At 40.1% G+C, this 24,816-nt stretch overlaps 1 protein-coding gene across 4 annotated transcripts in view; it reads right to left on the minus strand.

Moving 5' to 3' along the window:
* DNAAF9 (dynein axonemal assembly factor 9) overlaps window positions 1–24,816 on the minus strand; it is a 127,419-nt gene that overhangs the window by 48,562 nt on the left and 54,041 nt on the right. The window contains exons 11-22 of one of the 4 annotated variants that reach the window (XM_045018736.1): window positions 23,231–23,312; window positions 21,951–22,010; window positions 17,799–17,835; window positions 16,091–16,175; window positions 15,521–15,597; window positions 14,766–14,810; window positions 14,211–14,256; window positions 11,372–11,483; window positions 6,221–6,291; window positions 5,391–5,441; window positions 3,126–3,213; window positions 558–661 (exon numbers count right to left, since the gene is read on the minus strand). In XM_045018736.1, the coding sequence (XP_044874671.1) occupies window positions 558–661; window positions 3,126–3,213; window positions 5,391–5,441; window positions 6,221–6,291; window positions 11,372–11,483; window positions 14,211–14,256; window positions 14,766–14,810; window positions 15,521–15,597; window positions 16,091–16,175; window positions 17,799–17,835; window positions 21,951–22,010; window positions 23,231–23,312 (858 nt within the window). Of the gene's footprint in view, window positions 1–557; window positions 662–3,125; window positions 3,214–5,390; window positions 5,442–6,220; window positions 6,292–11,371; window positions 11,484–14,210; window positions 14,257–14,765; window positions 14,811–15,520; window positions 15,598–16,090; window positions 16,179–17,798; window positions 17,836–21,950; window positions 22,011–23,230; window positions 23,313–24,816 lie in introns of all 4 variants that reach the window. The other 3 variants (XM_045018735.1, XM_045018739.1, XM_045018737.1) reach the window with 3 other exon arrangements.

Below are 24,816 nucleotides of genomic sequence, written 5' to 3' on the forward strand. Positions count from 1 at the left end.
ACATCTTGCAAACACTATCATAAAGATTCAAACATGTTTTTGCTAATAACCATATATACTCGTTCATATATATTTTTGGTAAAAAAGTGATGCATCAAAGAGTGGGGGGTCGGCTTATAAGTGGGTCTACACCAAAATGTGATGATTTTAAACTCTATGGAATCATTGAGTTGAATATCTAATACATTGTTATTTTGCTTACTTGGAGCGTCTGCAGGCATGGAGCTCCTCAGCTCCCTGTGGCTGCGGTTCTCCATTCCCAGCCAATGGCTGAGGGGCTCGATGCCTGCAGATGCTCCAAGTAAACAAAACGTCCCAACCCACCAGTGGCTTACCCTGACAGGCCGGGAGCCAAAGTTTTCCAATCCCTGAAATACAGGGTTGGCTTATGAAAGGGTCATACAGTTTTTGCTATTTTTACCTATCCATTTTTGGGGGGGTCAGCTTATAAACTAACAGGCTAATGAACGAGTATACACAGGTCTTCATAAATACCCCTGTAAAAAATAAATTGAAGACTATCTATGACAATAACTGCAAACCACTGAAGCACTTACCCCATCATAGAACTTAATGGAATCCATATGATTCTTTGAAACAGTAATGCTCCCGTGATGGGGATGGGAAAACAGAATGCCATCTGAAAAGAAGTACAATTTACCTATAATTGAAAAAGGAAAGATTATTAATGTATGCAACATGCCACTATTTAGCAATATCTATTGACACTTTTTTCAATAAAGTCATATTCAAGTAGTACAACATGATGCAACTGGTGTTTCACCTTATAGACTAACAGACGTATTGGAGCATGAGCTTTCTTTGCTACTTTTACAGATCCAGACTAACACAGCTACCCCTCTGAACTTTGGACATGTTTATCTGGCCAGTGTCACTTTATATAATTCATATTTCAGCATAATAAATGGCAGGAAGCAAGTTCTATTTTTCTTTCACCAATCCCAAACATCACTTTTGCTGTTAGTAGATATTATCTGCATATGTGGAGATTATCAAAAATTATAAAATCCAGTTCCTTTACATTATTTACAGACTCACTTATCTTCATATGCAGAATAAAATCTATCATTTTGGTCAGCAATTTTCCAACTTGCTGGTGATCCAGTAACAGTCAGTAGGTCACAGTACTGTCTCCCCCCTAGTTTCCAGCTGATTTTACAGGCATCCAGGCTCTTAAGAAAACCTGGATGGCCTGTGGAAGCAGCTGGAAAGGGAGGAAGAGACAGCCTAGTTATCACAACAGCTAAATAAAAAAGTTCTAAAGAAGGAGCTCAGCTGTTAAATAAGAGAAGGAAAGGAACCACAAGCTGACATAAGCAAAACTGCTCTTGCTAAAAAGAGATCAGGAACTACCAATGGGACCAGAGCCACTACTAACAGCCATTCCATCCAGGGGAGCAGGGCAGCACTGTAGAAGAAAAGCACATATGAGGAAGAAGAAGAAAAGGAAGAGAAGTAAAAGAATGTTCAAGAGGAGTAGGAAAAATTATCTATTTCTCTATGGAAGGGGGAGACTAAATTAAGACAAAAGTCAGAGAGCGAACTGAGAGAGAGGATTAAATAGGATATACATCACACACACAGTCTACCAAATTATGATATAATGAAACAATAGCCTTCTCTCTTGAAAGAGAACAAAACAGACGTTTATGGCTACAAAATCTTTAGCATTATATTCCCAAAAGAAAACACTAAAACAAAACAAATGAGCAGGTTTCAAAGTAGGACATTCATAGTACTGCTAGGTAGTTAAATAGATATATCAGCATTGTTTTTGTGAACACAATTGACTATTTAACTTAAAATATTACAATTAATGGGAGAGAATACTGGTTTTGAAGTTTGTGTTTATATTTTCTATGAATAAATGCTCTCTAGCATTCCTCTTATGCATGTGACTACCATACAGAGAGATCAAAAAAGATTTAATCTAACAGATCTCACAAAATAGAAGAAAATGCCATTTGGCAGACATTGCTAAACAGTTTAAAAAAACCCAACCCAAAACCACTATTATTCTCGTCCCACACTATGAAGAGACCTAAAGCTCATTTTGCACAACACTGCTATCAGTGGCTTAATACATTTCTCCACCTTGTAGTCAGGTGTAGTCAGCCTAAACTTAAACTTGCAATCTGAAAATTATTAAGCACATGGCACATCATGCTATTTTCACCTTAACTCTATATCTACTACTAAATAAGATGCTGAATAGATATTACTAGACTGCTGCAGGACTTTTTTTTCCCTAACCAAGTTTTCAACTTCTGCTAAACACTGGAGAAGATGTAAATTCTCCAGCATCTTTATCTCGTATTTTGGCACCATAATAAAATTTCTCTTCTCTGGACAGAAGGACAAAGTGAATTTGCCTTAAATATCTTAATATATAAATTATAGTTTGCTGCTTATGAACATACTGCTTTGTGAGCTTCCAGACTTAAAATATGAAAAGAAACAAATGAAGCAGAGAATATCAATATAATGCCAGGAAAAAAAGGAAAAGTCCTCACAGTAATAACAGCGTTATTCTGAATTTGTTTCAGTTGAAAATATAGACATTGAGTCTCTTGGTTCATCAGTTTATTTTTTGCAGGGAAAAGAAAGCAAAAGACAGTCTGCTGTTTCTTCAGTGACAGATGGCAAGAATCACATGTGATACCAAGAAGGGATGTTTTTAGCTGGAGCAGAGAGAGACCAGGAACATAAAAGATTTCTCTGTGGTTTCAATGGAAATGCAGCAGCCAAAGTTTCTTCAAAGCAGTAAGGATTACACTGGGGAAGGGTTAGGATGAGGGACAGAAGCTCCAGAGAAGCAAAAGTTTCAGTAGGAACAAGGAAGCAGAAGACTTGGAGTTTAAAGCCAAGCATAAGTATTTATATATATATATATATACACACACACACACACATACATACATACACACACACACACGTATATAAAATCTGCCTCATGCGTAGCTTGTCAACCCAAGGAAAAGCCTAGTTCGCTAGATGAGATAAATCGACCCCCGCTGGATCGATTGCTCCGGAGGTAAGTGTAGACATGCCCTTAGAATGATAAACTGTTCTTTAACACTTACAAAAGAAAACAAAAAACTCACCTTCCTCAGGCATGGCCTGTGAACTGCTAGAATAAATATATGCTCCATCACCTCCTGTGAGGAAAGTGCCTAGGAAGGATTCATCTTCCTAAAAAGAAAGCAAAATGTTTTACTGTAACATTATAGACTGTATTGGTGATGGTGACTATTCATTCTGAACCTGACCAAGTTTTATCCCGTTTTACATACTAGATTTACATTATGCAGTAAGAGGATGGGTTTGCATTAAAATATACCATCCCTCAAAAAAGAGAAGTCCCTTTTGCACTTCTCTGGTGACTCTACAAATGCAAGTTAAAAGATAGTATTCAGCTATAGAAGATGTCTAGTTTTGTGGCCAATATTTTCTCTTTCATTAAACAGTTGCTGGCATTCAAACTTATGAGACAGCTACTGCTGAATGCAAAATAGCTACTCCATTTGTCTACACAGTCACTAGATTACTATTTGTTGTTTAAGTACCTGGATTACAAAAAATGCAATATATAAAACCAAATTCTGTTCTGTAAATACAGTTCTGAATAAAAATAAGTACTTTTAATAAAAATATTTAAAACCTAATTTATAAATACTTTTAGAGTTCTTGTCAGACCATTAAAGGACTGAATTACAGAAATAACAGATACAGCAAAAACAAGTAAATGGTAAAGGTTTAAATTGAGAAAAGCTAGATCAGTGCATTAGACCCTTTCTGATTAACTTTGTAAGTATTGCACCTAATCTTTGCATATCCGAAGATAAGGTGGCTTTTAATGGCACAACAAAGATCTGGAGTATCATTTTAAAAAGTGCTCCCTTCCCTCACTGGTTTGTAAAGTAAAACCTATTAAATTATTTTTCACATTCACAGAACATGGGCTTTTAGTTTTTATATTATCAGTCTACTGAACTAAAAGTATGTTATACAGTTTACTAGGAACATAAATCACAAAAATATACTTATATTGAAAGGTTATGGCAACTACAAAATTAAAACCACAGATGGAAAAACTCAAGATTTTTTAGATATTTCCAGATGCTATACAATCTTTTTCATTACTTCCTCTATATATAGTTATTTATTTTAGGCATATAGCCTGCTATAAATTAAAAAATATATGTATAGTAATATTGATCTTTTCAATACATATTTTTGATAACTGAACTCAGGGGGTAACATTATTTAAAACCAAGATTCCAAAGACGACTGATTAATAGAACTCTTTTTGATGTTAGTTTTTAGCTGCTTGTTTGCAGTAAAGAAAACCTAAAACTGAGTTTCTGTCATTCACCAGGGCTTTGGAGCGGCGCCCGGAGCAGCTCCAGAGCAGTGGAGCTGCAGGTTTTTGCCTGGAGCTGGAACGGAGCCGGAGCATAGCTCCAAAGCCCTGATATTCACTGTTGTAAACTGTTATTTTTGTACAATGCAGTTTGAAGGGGGGGGGGGGGGAGAGAAGGAGAAGAAAAAGAACAAACTTCCTTATATACAGAAAGACGAATAAAAAAATGCATTATGCATAGTCCATTATAGGAGTATATGTTATTTGTAGGGCTGTCAATAAATCGCAGTTTTAATCGCACTGTTAAACAAGAGACTACCAACTGAAATTTATTAAATATTTTGGATTTTTTCTACATTTTCATATATATCATATTCTGTTTTGTAACTGAAATAAAAGTGTATATTTTGATTACAAATATTTGCAGTGTAAAAATGAAGCAGAAGAAATAGTATTTTTCAATTCACCTCATACAAGTACTGTAGTACAATCTTTTTCTCCTGGAAGTGCAACTTACAAACGTTTGTCTGAGCAATTGGTTGAACAAGAAGTAGGACTGAGTGGACTTGCAAGCTCTAAAATTGTACGTTGTTTTACTTTTGAATGCAGTATTTTGTACATAGTTCTATATTTGCAAGTTCAACTTTCATGATAAAGAGATTGCATTACACTACTTGTATTAGCTGAATTGAAAAATACTATTTCTTGTGTCTTTTTACAGTGCAAACACTTGTAATAAAAAATAAATATAAAGTTAGCATTGTACACTTTGTATTCTGTGCTGTAATTGAAATCAATATATTTGAAAATGTAGAAAACATCCAAAAATATTTAAATAAACGGTATTCTATTATTAACAGTGCAATTAATTGAGATTAATTTTTTGTATTGCTTGACAGCCCTAGTTATTTGTGATTATCAGATCTTGAAAACATTACCTTTATGTTTTGACTAAATAAGTTTACCTTGGATTAGCAGTTAGTTTTAGCACTATATCATTACATACCTTCACTATTTGCTGTGCCTTTTCAGACAGTTTCACTTCATTATCTTCTACCTGCAGGCAAAATCAAATTGCATTTTCCATTTATATTCACAGTGGATTAATGATCTGATTTTAAACTTGCTTTAATAATAAAAATGCTGCTCAACATTCATGGGAAACAAATGCCCTTTATACAGATTTAGTGACAGCACTGGGTGACTAATGATATTCAAAGGTGGGGGACCAGATTCTGTGCTTTAAGCCACCTCTGCACCTTTCCAGTTCTGCATGGCTGTGGGGGCCAAAACAGCCCATGGCATAACTGACATCCAAAGGACTGCTCCAGTTAAAGCAGCCTCTAAAGGCCAAAGTGGCTGGAGAAAGGAGACTCCACCCTCAGATAATTTTTAGTAGACTCTTCCCCAGGGATCAGATCCTCAGCTGATGTAAATCAGCATAGCTCCACTGACTTCACAGGAGCTACACGAACTGAGGATCTGGCCTCAGACCTCCAATTCTGTAGAAGCAGTTCTACACTGACAAGAAGTCACGTCAGCTATCCAAGTGCTATAAAATGCCCAACAATTATTTCACTTCTCAAAAATCAGACCTGTCAGCTTGGATAAACCATATAGCAGTTACTTACTTTTACATTTAAGATTGATAGAATGACTAAATATCTTCAAGCATAAGCCATTTTCAGATTCTTTAAAAGGAGTGTTACTTACCAATAAATGGAGTTAGAGTATTCACACACACTTTCTACTTTTATATTTACCTATTTTTTATTCTAGTGGAATGCATTTACAAAACTTACAGGGTATGAAATACTTAAGTTGCACTATACTAACCAGCCAAGAAACATATCTTGGGATAGCTGCAGTAAGAATGATGTAGCTGGTTTCTGTATTAATACTGCCATCTGTAGGAAAGCAAATGTAAAAAATAAAATAGATTATTCCTTCTGAACTATTTACATAGCTTATCAAACCATCCTATTTTCCGATTAGTCTCCACTAGCAGCAATGACGATTTCAAGTTGCTATTAGTTTACTTATAAAATACTGATTCTCTAAATGACTGATGTTCCTTACATGACAGGGTTCCCAGCCTATTCAGTACAATCACCCATCCCTCAGAAATACTGCAGAACACATTGATTATCAGTCCTCATTCCTCTCTAGGATTCCTATTTGCCTCTCCCTTTTTGCCAAAGCCCCTCAACCCTTCAGCTATTTATTTTCTCCCTCTGATTCCCACTACTGCCTTGGCTAAACATGTTTTACATTTTCCCCCTTTCTCCTCTTGTGGAGCTGGGAAAGTAAGAAAAAATGGAGTTCAGCTTCGGGGAAAAACAGTCCTGACCAAGATTAAACAGAATACTTCTGCATACATAATATTGGTATTAGGGTGGGGGGGTTGATTTTTTTTTTTAAACAGTTAGCAATCCACAAGAATCAGACAAAACCCTCCTCACATGGCAAAATAAGATGATACACTTGGTTAGAAAAGACAGTTACTCACCTTTGTAACTGTTGTTCTTTGAGATGTGTTGCTCATGTCCATTCCAATTAGGTGTGCGCGCGCCGCGTGCACGATCGTCGGAAGATTTTTACCCTAGCAACACTCGGTGGGTCGGCTGAAGAGCCCCCTGTAGTGGTGCCTTTATGGCGCCGGATATGCGCCCTGGCCGACCCAGCGCCCCCTCAGTTCCTTCTTGCTGGCAGAGGGGAAGGAGGGCAGGATATGAACAACGTATCTCGAAGAACAACAGTTACAAAGGTGAGTAACATCTTTTCTTCTTTGAGTGCTTGCTCATAACAATTCCAATTAGGTGACTCCCAAGCCTTATCTAGGCGGTGGGGTCGGAGTGAGATGTCGCGGAGTGAAGGACCACTGAACCAAATGCAGCATCACCTCTGGACTGCTGCACTATCGCATAGTGGGTGGCGAAGGGGTATGACCAAGTCGCTGCCCTACATATCTCCTGAATGGGCACATGTGCCAGGAAAGCAGAGGATGAAGCCTGAGCCCGCGTGGAGTGGGTGGTAAGGTGCGTAGATGGGACACCAGCCAAGTAACAGCACGCACAGATGCATGATGTGATACAAGACGAGATGCGTTGGGAGGAGACTGGAAGCCCCTCATCTGCTCTGCCACCGCTACGAACAGCTGTGATGTTTTCCTGAAGGGTTTCGTTCACTCAACGTAGAAGGCCAGGGCCCTGCGAACGTCTAGGGAGTGCAGCTGTTGCTCCCGTCGAGAGGTGTGAAGCCTCGGGTAGAAGGCAGGGAGGAATATGCCCTGGGTGACATGGAAGGCAGACACCACCTTAGGGAGGAAGGCCAGGTGGGGTTGCAGCTGTACCTTGTCCTTGTGGAACACCGTATACAGTGGTTCCGATGTGAGTGCCCTGAGCTCAGACATATGCCTCGCCGAGGTGATAGCTATGAGGAAGGCTGACTTCTAGGAAAGGTACAGGAGCGAGTAGGTGGCCATCGGTTCCAATGGGGCACCCATGAATCTGGATAGGATCAGGTTACGATCCCACGTAGGGACCGGTTGTCGAATTCATGGGAACAGGCACGCCAACCCTTTGAGAAACCTGCTGACCATGGGATTGGAGAAGACCAAATGCCCGTTTTCGCCCGGGTGGAAAGCCGAAATAGCTGCCAGGTGCACCCTGATGGACGATATTGCCAACCCCTGCTGCTTTAAAGACAGGAGGTAGTCCAAGATGATAGGTACTGACACCTGTAGGGTGGGTCGTATGATTCCGGGCACACCAGCAGGAAACCGCTTCCACTTGGCTAAGTATGTGGAGGTAGAGGGCTTCCTGCTACCCAAAAGGATCTGCTGGACTGAGTGAGAACAGCACAGCTCAGACTGATTTAGCCATGCAGCATACACACTGTGAGGTGGAGAGATTGCAGGTCAGGATGACAGAGTCAACCGTGATCCTGAGTGATCAGGTCTGGCCACAGCGGGAGTGGAATCGGGGTGTCCACCGACAGCTCTATGAGAGTGATATACAGGGCTGTCTGGGCCACGCCAGGGCGACCAGAATCAGATGGGCTCTGTCCCTGCACAGCTTGATTAGGACCCTGTGGACTAGCGAGAATGGAGGAAAGGCGCAGCACAGGTGTTCTTTCCACTGAATTAGGAAGGTGTCCGACAGGGAACCTGGAGAGTCCACTTGGAGAGAGCAGAACATCTAGCATTTCCGATTCTCGTGAGAGACGAATAGGTCTATTGAGGAAAGCCCCACTTCAGGAAGATAGAGGGGATGACGTCCGGGCAAACCGACCACTCGTGAGCCTGGAATGATCTGCTGAGGTGGTCCGCTAAGGTGTTGTGGACCCCTGGGAGAAACGACGCCACCAGATGGATCAAGTGGGCTATGCAGAATTCCCACAGATGAGTGGCCTCCTGACAGAGGGGGGACGACCGGGCTCCCCCTTGCTTGTTGATGTAAAACATGGCCATAGTGTTGTCTGTGAGGACTGCAACACAACGGCCCTGAATGCACTCTCGGAATGCTTGACACGCCAGGCGCACTGCTCTGAGTTCCTGTACGTTGATGTGCAGGGATAACTCTTCTGCCGACCATAGCCCCTGTGTACAGAGGTTCCCAAGGTGGGCTCCCCATCCCACGGATGACACATCTGTGACTAGGGACACTGAGGGCTGCAGGGCATAAAATGGCACCCCTTCGCACATTGATCTGGGGTCCAGCCACCAGCCTAGAGAGGCTAATACCCTTGGCAGGATGGTAATCACCTTGCTCAAGTTGTCCCGACGTGGGCAGTATACTGTTGATAGCCAGGCTTGGAGTGGACGTAGTTGCAGCCTGGCGTGCCTGATCACAAATGTCCCAGGAGGCATAGGCATGTTTTCACGGTCAAGGTCGGGAAGCTTTGCACGCTGTGGACGATGCTCACCAGGGATTGGAAGCGTGCTTCCAGCAGAACTGCCCGGGCCAGGCCTGAGTCTAATACTGCTCCTATGAATTCTATCCTCTGCATTGGTAACAGAGTGGATTTCACGACATGGAGCCGGAAGCCCAGCCGATAGAACATGTTCGTGGTGAGCTGAACATGAGACTGAACCTGATCCCTGGAGCGACCCCGAATAAGCCAGTCGTCGAGATATGGGAACACTTGGACCCGTTGTCGATGAAGGGAGGCAGCCACCACAGCCATGCATTTGGTAAACACCCTGGGGGCCGTGGATAGGCCAAAAGGAAGGACAGTGAATTGAAAGTGCTGTTCATTGACCACAAAGCCAAGGAAGCATCTCTGTGCTGGGTAGATCGCTATGTGAAGTACGCATCCTTCATGTCGAGGGCGGCGTACCAGTCTCCAGGATCTAGGGAAGGAATAATGGTCCCTAATGAGGCCATGCAGAACTTCAACTTTACCATAAATTTGTTGAGTCCACGTAGATCCAGGATGGGCCGAAGCCCACCTTTGGCGTTGGGGATTAGGCAGTAACGGGAATAAAAGCCTTTGCTCCTTGACTCTCCCGGAACCTCCTCTATCGCTCCCAAAGCCAGGAGTGATTGGACCTCCTGTAGAAGGAGGTGCTCGTGAGAAGGGTCCCTGAAGAGGGACGGGGAAGGAGGATTGGGGGGGAGGGCAAATTGGATGGAGTATCCCCTTCCCACCATGCATAGGACCCAACGGTCTGATGTTATGTAGGACCATGCATGGAGGAAATGGGATAGACTACTTTGGAAAGGCTGGGAGAGATCCTGAATGGAGACTGGTGCTCCATCCTCGGGTGCACCTTCAGAAGTTCTGCTTAGGCCCTGCTGATGGCTTGGGAAGGCCCTGGCCTTGGCTGGCTTGGTGTCCAGTTTGGTTCCTTTTACCACCTCGGCCTCGTCTTCTAAACAAGTCCTGTCTTGGCTGAGGGGGAAGGTATGGCCTCTGAGGTTGTGGTCTGAAGGGCCTTCTCTGTGTTACTGGGGTATGCGTTTCCAAAGAGCGCATGATAATTCTCGAGTCCTTCAGACTCCTTGAATTTCTCCATAGAGTGCCATGAATTATAGTCATATTGGGTCAGGAGTGCCTGCTGGTTGGCCACCCTGAGCTGCAAGCCTCCGGCCGAGTACACCTTGCGCCCAAACAAGTCTAGGCGTCTAGCGTCCTTTGATTTAGGTGCCGAGGCCTGCTGACCGTGCCGCTCCTTCTCGTTGACCAAAGCCACGACAAGGGAGCACAGTTCGGGGTGCATATAGAGGTACTCGTAGTCCTTTGAAGGGACAAAGTACTTCCTTTCCACCTCCTTGGCCATAGGTGGAATAAAGGCTGGTGATTGCCAGATTGTCTTGGCATTGGCCTGTATGGTTCGTATGACAGGGAGGGCACTTCTGGACTGTGCCTCCACGGACAGAATGTCTACCACAGGGTCCTCTACCTCCACCACCTCCTGTACCTGGAGGTCCATATTGCGCGCCACTCTGCAGAGCAGTTCCTGGTGGGCACGGAGGTCCATAGGAGGAGGGCCCAAAACCGTAGTCCCCGCCACTGCCTTATCGGGTGAGGATGAGGAAGATTCCCCCGGGACTAAGGGATCCTGCGCAAGGTCCTCTTGTGGAGGATCTTGTTGCTCAAGGTCCATCACACTAGGAAGGTAAATCAGGTGCTTCTATCTGTCGTTTTTTATAACACAAGATCAATAAGACTGAAAAGCTGAGAAGGCAATTATGCATGAGATTCTTTTGTCTAGCAATCCTATGAAGCTGATAGCGGAAACAAACAGGACCCTTAGATTAGCTGCAGAGAAAAAATGAATGCAATCTTCTCCCTTAAAATTAACTGGATTCCTTAGACTACTAGCAAATTAAAATTCTAGTTAGGTCCTTACTTACTAAAATCTTCAAAATAGCAGTGATAACATACAAGAAGTTACTTTACTACTCCATTTAATTATATTATGAATTGATAAAAACAACATTAAGAGATAGTAGTGTGCATTCAAGAGCTTGAAACAGTTACCTTTTTCCTTTATAAATATTTGTGATGCCAGAAATGATTCTGAGAAGACAACAGATCCCAAGCATCCCCTTCCTCCTAGTAAATCTGGAATGTCATATATTGTCATAGCCGCCTGTAGCAAATGGGGAGGGGGTAGGGAGGAGAAGTAGGAGATCCTTTTATAATTTTTCAATTTTTATCTAAAATGTTGTTAGAATCAAAAAGACAGACTTCAAATTTTAGCTGCTTGAGATGATATACTTGCACACACAAAGAGAAATGGAGAACCCAGGGATTTTAACTAATGTAACTAGAATGTGTTACCTCAAATCATAATCTCTCAAATCTCACAGCTCAAAACTGAATTGTGTCTGAATCAGCTTCACTCTGAAAATGTAATCTCCTCACTCCTAAATATACTACCTAATTCTTAATCTCAAGTATAAACTAACCAGTACTAACATAAAAACTATGTTAGATTACAGTGGAAATGAACAAGAACTGTTCAGAGTTCGCATTTTTTTTTATTGGAACATTTTAGTGAGATTATTGCTCAAGAGAAAACATCTCTTTAGATCAAACTTAACTCTACTACCCTGTTTATCAAATACAACACTTACAAAGGAGGAACAATGAAATGTCTCATCCCATAAAATATTATACCAAGCCTCAATGCATCGACTCTATTTATGCAGATATGGAAAAATGGAGGCATAAAAGCTGACAGCTAAGAGACTTTAGGACCAAGAGATAAACAAGGACATCAATTAAAGAGCAGCCACATTAATCACATGATAAAATACTAAACTGATTCTACAGGAAGCTGTTTTTTTCTAGTGTTATAACAGTCGCATATCAAACTGTATAATAATGAACTTAAACCCAAGAAAAATAATGAAGTTAAAACTTCTATACCTTAGGTATAGAACAAACACAAATAAGTCTACAGTTTATGCATGTATCTATAAAAAGCATAACTGTTTATGTTACCTTAGCTTGTGATTTCAATATTTTTTAGCATTTGGGTTTCTTGAGTGATTTTTAAGCTTGTGTGGTTTCAAAAGGTACTTAAATCCTTAACTATACACTAACAGAGTTTTTGTTTGGGAATTCTTTAAAATAAGATGAGCACCACAACTGTGAACTAGGTTGGAGTATAAGGTTCACAGGATCTGAACTGTGGAACTTCTGCTACGTAAATACTTTAATTCTGAAGCCAGAGCTTCATGGCTGCTCTCTCAAATTCCCCAGGTTTCTCCAGGAAAGCTCTCCAGGCCCGCTCCAACCCACTGCCCAGGGAAACAAGCAGAGAGGGGGAGTAGCTCAAGACAGCCAGCCGTGCAGGGCAAGCAGTTCATACATAACTGTACACACTATGGCTGAATTTTCAGTTTTGCAGGAAGAGAGAGAGAAAAAACAGATCCAAGATTTAAGTTGCCACGGTTGCCATATGTCCACATTAAGTAAGGAATCTGGACTTCAGTGTTACTACTGCATCTTTTGAAAATCTTGGTTGTTACTGTTCTTTAATACTTAGGTCACCAAGACAGAGGTTACTTCCCAGTTGTGTCTGTGCATTCATGCTTGTGGATCGCACATTCTCACAACTAACTAGCTCACCACCAGGATGTGCAATCCCACAAGAGTAAACGTGCAGAGACTGAAGAAGAAATAAATTACTGCAAAGGCTCTCACCCAAAGATGGTCCTAAATGTCAAAAATATTTGTTTGTTTTTTTTAAAAGCCAGATTCATGCTAAGTAATTTCCAACCTTTTTAAGGATTTGTGTATTAGACCTAGGTTCCCTTGTACCTTAACCCACACCTTTCTACTTTTTTGTTTTCTTCCAACCCTATTCACTTGTTTGTTCTACTTTCCTTCTTATCTTCCCCTCCCCCCCCTTCATTTGTTTGCATTCAGGTTTTAAAAGTCTACCCTTTTTTGCACTTACTCCCCAGTGTCTTCCTTTTTTAGTGGAGGGTGGAGAGTGCAGGAATCATGCCCAATTTTCTTTCATCTCCAATGCCAAAAAAAAGCCTCACTCTGGGAAACACTGATATGCAGATTTTAAAGCCAGAAGAGACCACTGGATCATGTACTATGACCATTGTATAACACAGACCATTAAATTTCACCCCAGTTACCTCTAATGAAGCTTTTTAAAGCTTGTGTTTGGCTAAAGTATATCTTCAAGACGGGATGTCTTTCTAGATCTGAAGACACTAAAATGAAGAATCCACTACTTCCCTTGGTCATTTATTCAATGGTCAGTAACCATCACTGTTAAAAATGTGTGCCTTATTTCTAATTTTCATTAATCTGGCTTTAATTTCCAGCCATTGATTCTTGTTATAAAAGAGTCTTTCAGCATTTAAATACTTAGCACTAATGAAACAAGTTTCATGCATAGACCTTAAAGCTCTTCAAAGAGATAAGTATCATCCCTATTTACATATTGGGAAATTAAAACAAAAGTTAAATGTCTTGTTCAAGGCCACACAAGTACAGCAAGGATAAGAACTCTAGTTCAGCCAAAGGAATCAAATTCAGGTCTCCTAAGCCCAATTTCCCTGCCCTATCTATTGGGCCAAGCTCCCAAACCACATCAGGAGATAACCAGTTCTTGCATCCAAAAGCCATCTACCAAAGACAGCAGAGATTTGTCGCTGTTTACTGAACTCAAAAATCTTACAAAAATAAGTATCTAATCCCTTACTGCATCTTTTGAGATCTTAAGTGATTTTTTAATAAAGGGATCTTTATATTTATATATAGTAGTTCACCATCGTAGAGATTACAACAACATTTAGAAATACCCATCATTGGACGTTACTGCACAACACAGAATAGTTCTACTTACGGTTTTAACTAAGTAGAGGCTATCCTCATTATCCAATGGAATAATTCTAAAATAGAATAATATTTCAATATTTAAAGTCTAGATCATTTAAATGAGTTTACAATACCCATCCAAAATAACTATTTCTACTTGAAAGTAGTGTTCTATCCCTCTAGGGCATTTTAGTCAATCAGGTAAAATTTGGTTTTAGACAATGAGGCAAAATGTAAGATGCCATAAGTTAGAGAAGAAAAAACTTACTTCAAACAAATTTATTTTTAAATGAAAACTCTTAATGTGCGCCTGCTGCTCCTATATATTAACAGAGATAATAAAGATGCTCTACCCAGCTGTTTCATTTTTAAAGTGCTACTAAGATTCCATAAAAATATAAATACACACAGAAGGATAACAAGCTATTAAATTGCCTCCGTATACAAATGCTAAGGCATTTAATGGTTGCCCTCATTTGCTATAACAAACTTAAAGATCATAATGTCTTCTCTAATGTGTTTTGTGTTGCTGACTAGCATTAAAATTACTGATTTCCCATATGAAACACAAGATAATACTGACCTTCCATGATTATTCACAGCCTGAATCTGAAAAGCTATTTTGGAGCTGTGTACAAAAAAAAATAAAGAAAGAGTATCCAGTTAAAATGTTTTTTTATTCCTAGAGATCTGCTCATGACTATGCATGTCTATACTTGCAGTAGCATGTAGGGAATGTGTAGCTACGTGCGGCAGTGAAAGGCTCCGGCGGGGGAAGGCGCAGGGGGAAGGCTCCGGCAACCTCTCTCTGTTCCTAGAGTCTTTCACTGTGGTGGAGAAAGACTCCAGCAGGGGAGAAATTGCAGGACACTATGCTGTTAAAAACAGCAGCGTAGACACGGGAGGTGCTGTTTGGGCATGTAGAGAGCGATCTACACTCCCTAGGGTTCAGACGTGGAGGGCGCTATGCTCTACTCTATTAAGCTGTGCCTCACCGTATACTGCTTTTTATACACATCCTAGCTGGGCATGTAGTGTCCATACCCTACACACTGCTGTAAATGTAGCTCATGCTTGAATCTCATCGTTTTTACATGCTAAACTACATGCAAAGAAACTGATCACCGTTTTAAGGCTAAAATAACTTTTCAAGTGGCTAGGAGAATGTGTAGAGGAAGAAAAATTAAATTATTATTCTACCAATTCAATTTAAATCTGCAATTTAGTAATCAAATTTAAAAACAAGAAATATGTTTTAAGTGAAACTTTTCCCCAAAGAAAACAACTGAGTTAAGACAATATGAGCAGAAAAGCTAATAAATATTCAAAGTTACATACCGTAATGCAGTTTTAAATTGTGTTAGATGAAAGGAATCAAGCATAGACATAAGAATTTCTTCTGCGGTTTCTTTTGCCTGCAAATAAAACAAACAAATAAACAAAACAAAATAAAATAAATTATATATATGCTTACAGAATTCCCATTAACTAGATGTGCACGCAGATGTTGAACAGAAACCATACCCTGGGCAGTAGAGGTACAATACCATAGTTGAGCCAAACTACTGAGTGCCCAGATTACTAATAAACTTCACAAGGTCAGACACACATCTTGTATGTGTAAAACTTTGAAACAGCACTAATTAAAATGGACATTTCAGAGACTCCTGCTGGAGGCCACCTTACCAATGAAAAGTAACTTGCAATTGATGTCAAATAACCCAGTTTAGACAAAATTAAAGACTATATGAACTTTACTGTAATGTATATACAAGCCAAAAAGGAAAATAGAAATGGTGGGATTTTATTCAGAAGGTATTCCTTAAAGCCAGATGAATGTAACATTCTGAAGACAATGCCAACAAGTTAATTGCTGCTACAAAATACAGGACAAGCATTTTAAATTACCTTGGTTGCATTGGAAGTTTTGGCATAGCATGCAATACCAGCAAGGACAGCCTCCACAACAGCAGCATATATTTGGGACAACAGCCTACTGAAACGACAAATACAAACATAACATGAATTGCTATAGCCAAAGTTTGTCTTTTCTCATAACAATCCAGAAATCTTTTACAGGACAAGACCCACTCAATGCCTTACTTTAAAAAGAGTAGACACCTCTTAAAATCTCTAATATTGTGCCTAGTTGATTTATTTTCATGACATTTTATTTGCACTTGGGGGGGATGAAAGTCAGTTTTTTAAAGTTAAAAAAGTTGGATATTTTAAAACCAGATTTTTTATTGTTATTTAAATTATAAGTTTTTCTTTTTAAAAATAAACCTGCTTGCAATGAAATCCAAATTTAATACAAAATATGTTAAGGCCCAAACTTATTATGACCTCTTAAAACATTTAAAGAAAAAATAAATATGCTTAATCCGTGAGCCTTTATCAAAAACTGAGTCAAATGCTGCTTTTCTACATAAAGAGAGAGCCATAGGATAAACATCCAACTTTTGAGGTCAAGCTTTATGAACATGGCACAATAGGACATGTACTGTATTAAGAGCTTGAACCTGCGGGGGACCCAGAGACTGTGCTACTGGGTACAAGAGACTGGCAAAGTCACCATAGGCACTGGGACCATGCCTCTGACTCCAGGAGACACCAGCATGCATCCTCATCAGGATCATCCACTGAGCCCACCTGGATGGTCTCATACTCCTATTTCATCCCATTTACCCTTTTTAAATACTGACACAACATTGGCTTTCTTCCAGTCTTCTGCAACATACCGTGTGTTCCTGACTTACTGAAAACCAACTATTAATGGTCCGGTCAGCTTTTTAAAAAAAACTCTTGGAAGCAAGTATCAGAGGAGTAGCTGTGTTAGTCTGGATCTGTAAAAGCAGCAAAGAATCCTGTGGCACCTTATAGACTAACAGACGTTTTGGAGCATGAGCTTTCGTGGATGAATACCCACTTCGTCGGATGCATGTCCGAGTTGGATAACCAAGTTATCCAAGCCTGCTGATCGTAAAATATCTAACTTTAGTAGCTTCTGTTTAACATCCTCCTGAGATACTAGAGTAATGAAAAGACTGTTACCATATGATCTAACTATATCATCTGTTTTTTCCACCAAATACAAATAGGAGACATTGTAAGCAAGCACTTAATTGGATATTTGAGAGCGGAAACAGAAGGCAAGGAAGGCTAAGGAAGAACTGGCAGAAGATAGTGACACAAGATACTGAATGCACAAACTCCAAGACGAACCACAACTAGCAAGGGACCATAATCAGTGGAGAAACTGGACTGTCCCATGTATCAGTAACACAGGAGGAACTAAGGTATAAGACCTAAAATTATTTTGTTTTATTTAAAACACTGTTTTGGTGCTGCAGTGATATCACATCAAACAACAGTCCCTATACTCCATATCAGTTTCCAGATTTCTCATCTTTCGAGCACCTGGTTAACAAAGCCTCTCCCTCCTACATATACATAGAGCTCTGTTAAAAAACAAACAAACAAAAAAACACTAAAAAAACCCTGTACTGTAATTATCAGCAACCATCCCCATCTAAATAAGGGTTTGGGACCTATTGTCATTAAGTAGAATTGGAGGGAGAAGCAGGGGGGGAAAAAGTAAAAATGGATAGCTTACACTTGTTTAGTTTTCTCGTGCATCTCATTGTCATTTCCTGTATGAAAATAAAATATTTCAAGTTAGTTTTAAATACTATGACATGAGGTTATGCAATGTATTTAATGCAAAGGGCATCTACTTTAAAAAAGCAGAATTATGAATTCAAAAGGCTAAACAATTGGTATTTGCATTTTAGTTGCAGAGTCATCTTTATTTCTTGTTTAATATAAATTGATATATAAACTGTGGCTGGTAATTTTGTTTGAGATCTTGCTTTGATAGGTAGGTTTTGTTAAAAAAACCCACAAAAAAACAGAGCAAATTTCTGGCTTCAACTTGTACCAGTATGTGCAGTACCATGGTAAAGCCAAACATTTCAAACCTGGGAGCCTAAAGTTAAACTTCTAATTTACCAGAAACTCCCAAATTACTATACTGAGGCACCTCAATATAAGCAGCCTATTTTGCAAAAGTGCTGAGGATCTACAAGTCTCACTGAAATCAATGAGAGCTGCAGGTGATCAGTATCTTTGAAAATTACGCCAATCCCCTAAATATAGTAATGTAGCAGTTTCTCTATGGTAATTTAGGAGTTAAATTTAGGCACCCAGGTTTTAAAACCTTGGTGAGGAGGGCCAATCCTGCACACACACATGCTTGACTTTTCATATATGGGTAGTCCTATTAACTTCAATGGGACTATTCACATGCTTAAATGTTTTCAGGATTGGGGATTACATGTTCAGTTTGGCTTCCATTAAACTAAAAAGCAGTGCAGCAGAGCCTAATCCTTTTGAATAGTGACTACTAGAGCCCTGCGCGGATACACAAATGTGTATTCACATCTGATCCGCGATCTGCAAAAATTATCTGCAGATATCCACATCCACAGATATCCGCAGATTTGCAGGGCTCTACGCCGGGGGCAGACTGAGGCTCCGAGGCACAGCCCCCACTCCCCCTGACCTCGGTCAGGAAGAGATGCGCTGGCAGCTGTGGTGGACCCTCTACCTGCCCTGGGTGGAGGGCCCAAGCAGCCCCCTGCCCAGGGCAGGTGAAGGGATCCAGGCTCCCCACAGCTGCCCGCGCGGCTCTCCCTGACCCGTTCCGGCCACGGGGTGGGCTCCAAGCCGCAGCCCAGCTATAGTAAGAGCCGGGCAGGCAGCTGTGGGGAGCCACGGTGGACCCTCCACCTGCCCTGGACATGGGGCCAGAGAAGCCCCTAGCCCCTTTCCCTGCCCCTCCCCCTGCCGACCAGGACAGGCGGAGGATCCGCGCCATGGTTCCTCACAGCTGCCCACCCACCCACCCTTATTATCAGAGCCCTGTGTGGATACAAAATTTGTATCCGCATCTGCACTGGTATCCACAGAAATGGTCCACGGATATAAAGCGGATAGCCACAGATTTGCAGGGCTCTAGTGACTACTTTAAGCCCTCCATTGGTAAAAGACAAAGGGATGGAGTTTCCTTTTATAACTCATGAAAAGTATCAAAAATATAGTTGCACACCTAAGGAGCTGCAAAATACTATGAATAACCACATTTACTCTGTTTAAGTTTGTAAAAAATGACAGTTCAACTGCTTCAGTTAAAGTTTAACATTACTGGCAAGGCTATATATAGGCTATACATACACCTAAAGCAAAAAGGCAGCAAGATAGTAACATATCAATCGTTTTCATTTGTTTTACTTGCATGTGCACCAATGTGTGCTAGGTGATGCTCACGGAGAAAAAAAGGGTAGGAACTGAAGAGCTTCGCTAATTTTAAAATTACAAAAAAGGATGTTGGGGGAGAGAAGAAAGGACGGTGTAGTAGTATACTCAATCCACACTTTCTACAAACATTACACAAGAAAAAAGGTCTCATCTGAAAAGACTTCTCAAGTATGAACTACAATAAAATCAATTCTAAATAACAAAGGTGAATGTTTATGGTAGTTGTATGTATATTGTTGCTGACTATAAAAAGAAATATAAAACAATTTCATTAATGGTCTCTCAAGCATGTTTGATTTAAGAGCTCCTTGAACATTATTTAACGCAAGTCATTTTAAATACAGATGCACACCAACCATTAACACCTTTAAATATTAATCTACTGAAATGCCCTTATGCTATGGTTTATATTGGGGAGGCTGTTAGATCTTATATTACTGCTTTTAAGCATAAACTTCAATGAGAAGAAAGGACGTAAACCTTCTTTTGATAAATGAATTTCCTCTATGTCCTCACTTAACTTGTGTGTATAAGATAAGGGGGGAAGGCAATATAGATGAGACTACATAGGGAAGAACTTTTTTTGCAAATACATTTGGCAAAATCTGAAGTCATTTGATCTTGAAAAAGATGCAATTTTTTTTATTTTTGAAGGACCAACAGGCTTTTTTAAGTTAATAACACCAACTACTGAATTACATCACAAGTGACAAATTAACAGCCTATCTACATAAGACGACTCCAGTATTGTCATGCTGAAGCCTAGAATATCTGTTGGGTCAGCATGAAATAATGCAAACAGCCTCAAGCACAGCCAAGAGCACTTCTTTATTTTTTGTTCAGATCATCAGCAGGTTCAGTCATCACTAGGATTTGCTGTCTGTCTCCACCCAATTAAGTTCTCAGCCATTTTGACTTATGAATTACTCCTGTGCAATGTACATCACAGTTAGGCATGTATCTATGCCATGCCAAGGATCCCCACATCTTTGTGGTATACAAGGTAATGCACCCAATCACCACTGCTCCAGGCGTGAGACAGCATGGGCTTTCAGCTACTATTAAGTCATTTGCTTCTCATTGGAATTATCTTGGTTAAATGGTCTTCCTGAGCTACTGCCAGCAAAGTTTCTCTAGGGAAGACTGGCTGTATGGTAAATTGATCTGGTTGAAAATTACACACAGGTGTAATATTTAATATCAAGATCTTAGAATACTGTTATTTATTAAGCAGCTATAAATGTTTCATTACGAGAATCTTTTTTTAAGCAAATGTACTGGAATGTGTGTGTTGAGGGTTTTTTCTTTTTTTTAGAGAGTATTTTAAACAGCTAATTATTAACAGATGAAATTAGATTAAATCTTAACTGCACATAATACACTGGCATTTGACGAAATCTATTTAATATAATCTTATAGCTAGGAACAAAATATATAATGTTTTTATTACGATGATAATATTGTTGCAACCATTGCTTGGGTAGACTATTCAGACAACAAAAGACAGAGGACTTGGTTACACTGGAGAATTGCAGCGCTGGTGGAGGCTTTACAGCGCTGCAACTTAGTAACTGTCCACACCTGCAAGGCACATCCAGCGCTGCAACTCCCTGGCTGCAGCGCTGGCTGTACACCTGGTCTGCTTGGGGTATAACGAGTGCAGCGCTGGTGATGCAGCGCTGCTCATCAAGTGTGGCCAAACACCAGCGCTGTTATTGGCCTCCAGGGTATTAGGAGATATCCCAGAATGCTTTTAACTAAATTACTCTTTGTTTTATTATGATGCCTCTCTTTGTTTTGTTGTGAACTCGGGGAGCTGCTTATCTAAAAAACAAACACAGCTCGTCTGTTGTGATCAATCTGTAACTGACTGTGAACAAATCAATTGAGATAACCCACTACCTTGCTGTGAATGAGGCAGGCAGGGGGATGAATGTCTACAGCTTAGTGTTTGCTTGGGGAGAGAAACAGCGGGGGGGTGGGGGTGGGGGGGAAGGGAGTCCATTGGAGCAGCTGCTTATCTGGTCTGCAGGCTATTTGCAGTTAAGAGTGAATGAGGGGTCGAGGAAATGTTCAGATTTTGCAAGGCAGGGAGCTGACACACAGTGTGGGCTCCAAAAATCCACTCACTCTCTCCCCCGCTCCCTGTCACACTCCACCCCACCCCCCTCTTTTGAAAAGCACGTTGCTGCCATTTGAACGCTGGGATAGCTGCCCATAATGCACCACTCCCAACAGCGCTGCAAATGCTGCAAATGTGGCCACACACCAGCGCTTTCCCTACACAGCTGTACGAACACAGTTGTAACTCCCAGCGCTGCACATCTGTAAGTGTAGCCAAGCCCAGAGACAAAGGACTAAAGAGAACAGTATGAACTCTTTTCTCTCATCTTCCCTGTAAAATCATCTTGACAAAAGAAGAGTTGCAATTTTGCCATGTAATTACCACCTTGAATTCCTTTTGATTTCTTAACTTCTGTAACAGACAAGTTTAACACTTTCTTGTAACCTGTAAAACACTAATGCACAGTCAACATGATGTTCTTTACAAACTTCCTACAGTAACTAAAGCAATATCTCATAATATTTTGAAATTTACTAGGTGTGCAACTGATTGTTTTTAATATTTGCTAATAGCTTGGAACAGATTATTTGAGATGACTACACTCTCAATTTATTATTAAGATTTATGTACTCCCCAAAGCAATATTTCTTACATTTATTGTTGTATTTTATAAACCATGATCCAGGTGCTGGAGGATATTTAAAAGTTCATCAGACCCCTATTGCCAAAATATATGGATTCCATACAAATTTTGAAAATTTTAACATTGGGAAACTTGAATCTTCCCCCTTGAAATCAATGGGAGTTATGCAAACTTCAAAGGGAGCACCATCAGGCCCTATTTGTATATATTTTTAAAATGCTATGGGGATCAAGATAAGACAATGAATATCACAAATCTGAAACTTAAAAATATAAGTACATAATACTCCAATATGGTACAATTTAATGAAGCAATCTTTAAAAGTCATGTGTCAATAGTTACCAAACGGAGGTAGCTGAGATACTGCAGTTATGTTCCAATACTTAAACCAGGCAGTAACTTGTACCTCAGGTATGGCAGGTAATGTTTTGACATTATAGTGGTGACAATCATATAGCACATTCGAGCTTGAACTTCTTACTTTTTTTCTTTAGTGGATTTAAACTCACACTCAACATTAACCAAATTAAATATGTGACTTTGAACTGAAGCAGCTAAGACACAAGGCCCCCACACTGACTTGAATGGAGTGGATTTTACCTAAAGCAGAAAACTTCCACCAGGTTCACTCAATTCTACTCTCACCATGCATCCCCAGGCTTTGAAAGATTTCCTCTCCCCTACTTTTTGTGACTTTTTCCAAGGTATTTTCAAACTACCTTTCAAACTAAATAGAGTTTAAGCTCTATTTTTGCCTTATTTCCAAAAACCTACTTTTGGAGAATTCCTTGAAAACTGCGGACAGATTTTAGTGAAAGGTGAAGGTGGAGGGACATGGTCATGGTAACCATGTCAGGTAGGATTCTTTGCATGGGCTACTGCTCTACAGAGTATCTACAGCTATGGGAATCAAGTAGTATATGCTCTCAACCTCTCTACAAGCAATAAACCTGCTGCTAAATTATTACAAATAATCAGGAGATGTTATTTAAATACGCTGAGAAACTGTTGAGAGACTTACCCAGGTAAGGAATGTGAGTTGTTCCAAAAATATAGGTCCTTGAACAAGCCAGAGGTCCCTTGGGAGATACACACTGTACAACCTAGTTGTCAGTATTAATAAGATGTAAGTGGGTCTTAGTCAATAAATAACGGTATAAACATTAACAACTCTAAATAGATGGCTAATTAAAATCTGCCTTAATTTTCTAGCTACTGAAATGCTACTGAACATGCATGAACCAGGACCGGTTGTTTTTAAAAAGTTATCTAAGCCTTTTAAAGGTATATTTCAATATTTGACTTGATAAGCATGGTTCAAAAAGGCCTTGAAAACAAAATGAGTTCTGAATTCCCCATGTGAATTAAGAATGTGTTTTCAGGTTTGTATATGAATTACTCCTTTTCATTAGTGTGCCTCCAGTTCTGCCACGCTGCCCTTTACCTGTTATTTAATGCTATTTTCAGTGCATCCTACTAGCTAACATAGCAGAGCAATGCCATGTTAGAGGTACTGCCTCCTTTAGCCCTCTGAGTCTCACTGACACCATATCAGAAAGCAATCGCATCTGGCTCTGACAGACAACAGGTGGTCCTAACAGGAATCCCATTCATGTATGTGAAAATAAAAATAGTATGACTGGTATCCATGTGGGAATAATATGAGAGGGTAGGAAACTGAGAATGAAATGTAATTACATTGTAACATTAAATCTTTTCTTGTTTACCTAACCAGTGGAATGGGCCAACCCCATGCTCATCCATAAGGTAGTAACTCATTAAATGCTGCTCTAGCCCATGTGGAGTCATAAAATCATTACCAGGCCATTGCTCCATAATTACCTGTACCTACTAAACTACAGTCTACATCTTTTGCAGTAGCAACTGTGCAAGCAGTTACAGACAAGCTCAAAGCCTTCCTCAACTGGCTACTAGGGAGAACTAAACAATGCAACCTGCACACTACTTCTCCTCCTTCGCTTTGAGTTACCTTCTTGATGCACCCAGCCCAGCCAGCCTGAGGATCTGTATTCCCTGGGGTCGCTTCCCAAAATGCATCCCCTGCATGGTAGCGCAATGAGCCATCAAGCTCATGACATGTTTTAAACTCAACTTTTACTTGAAAATGGAAACAAGTAAATGTTTTAAAAGTTCATTTTAGTAACAATCTAACAGTTGAAAGGTTTACAAAGATTTTGAGGTTTGTCTGGTTGTTTAAAAATGTAATGAAGTTTGGAGACAATGGTTTTGTAAATATGAAGAGTACAATTAATGAGTTAACAAGTTATTAAAAAAATTACTACAAGTGTTAATACATTATATTTTTAGAAATATTAACCAAGAGTTTTATGGTTGAATCATAACTCATATTTCAGTTACTGAAGAAAAAAGTTAGAAAAATTATGCATCTTTAGATAGTATTTTTATTTGCAGCCTAGAATCAGTCAGAATATATGCCAAGGATACTATACCCCATCTTTTCAACTATGCACAGTCCTCTTTTTCTCGTCTCCTTTCATATTGGGCCCAATCATGTGCACCCCATGAGTGGAACACCATTTAAGTCAATGGAAGTTTGGCTTCCAAGAGGGGCTGTAAGATTTGTCC

This window comes from Mauremys mutica, chromosome 5, assembly GCF_020497125.1.
Source record: "Mauremys mutica isolate MM-2020 ecotype Southern chromosome 5, ASM2049712v1, whole genome shotgun sequence".
NCBI lineage: Eukaryota > Metazoa > Chordata > Testudines > Geoemydidae > Mauremys > Mauremys mutica.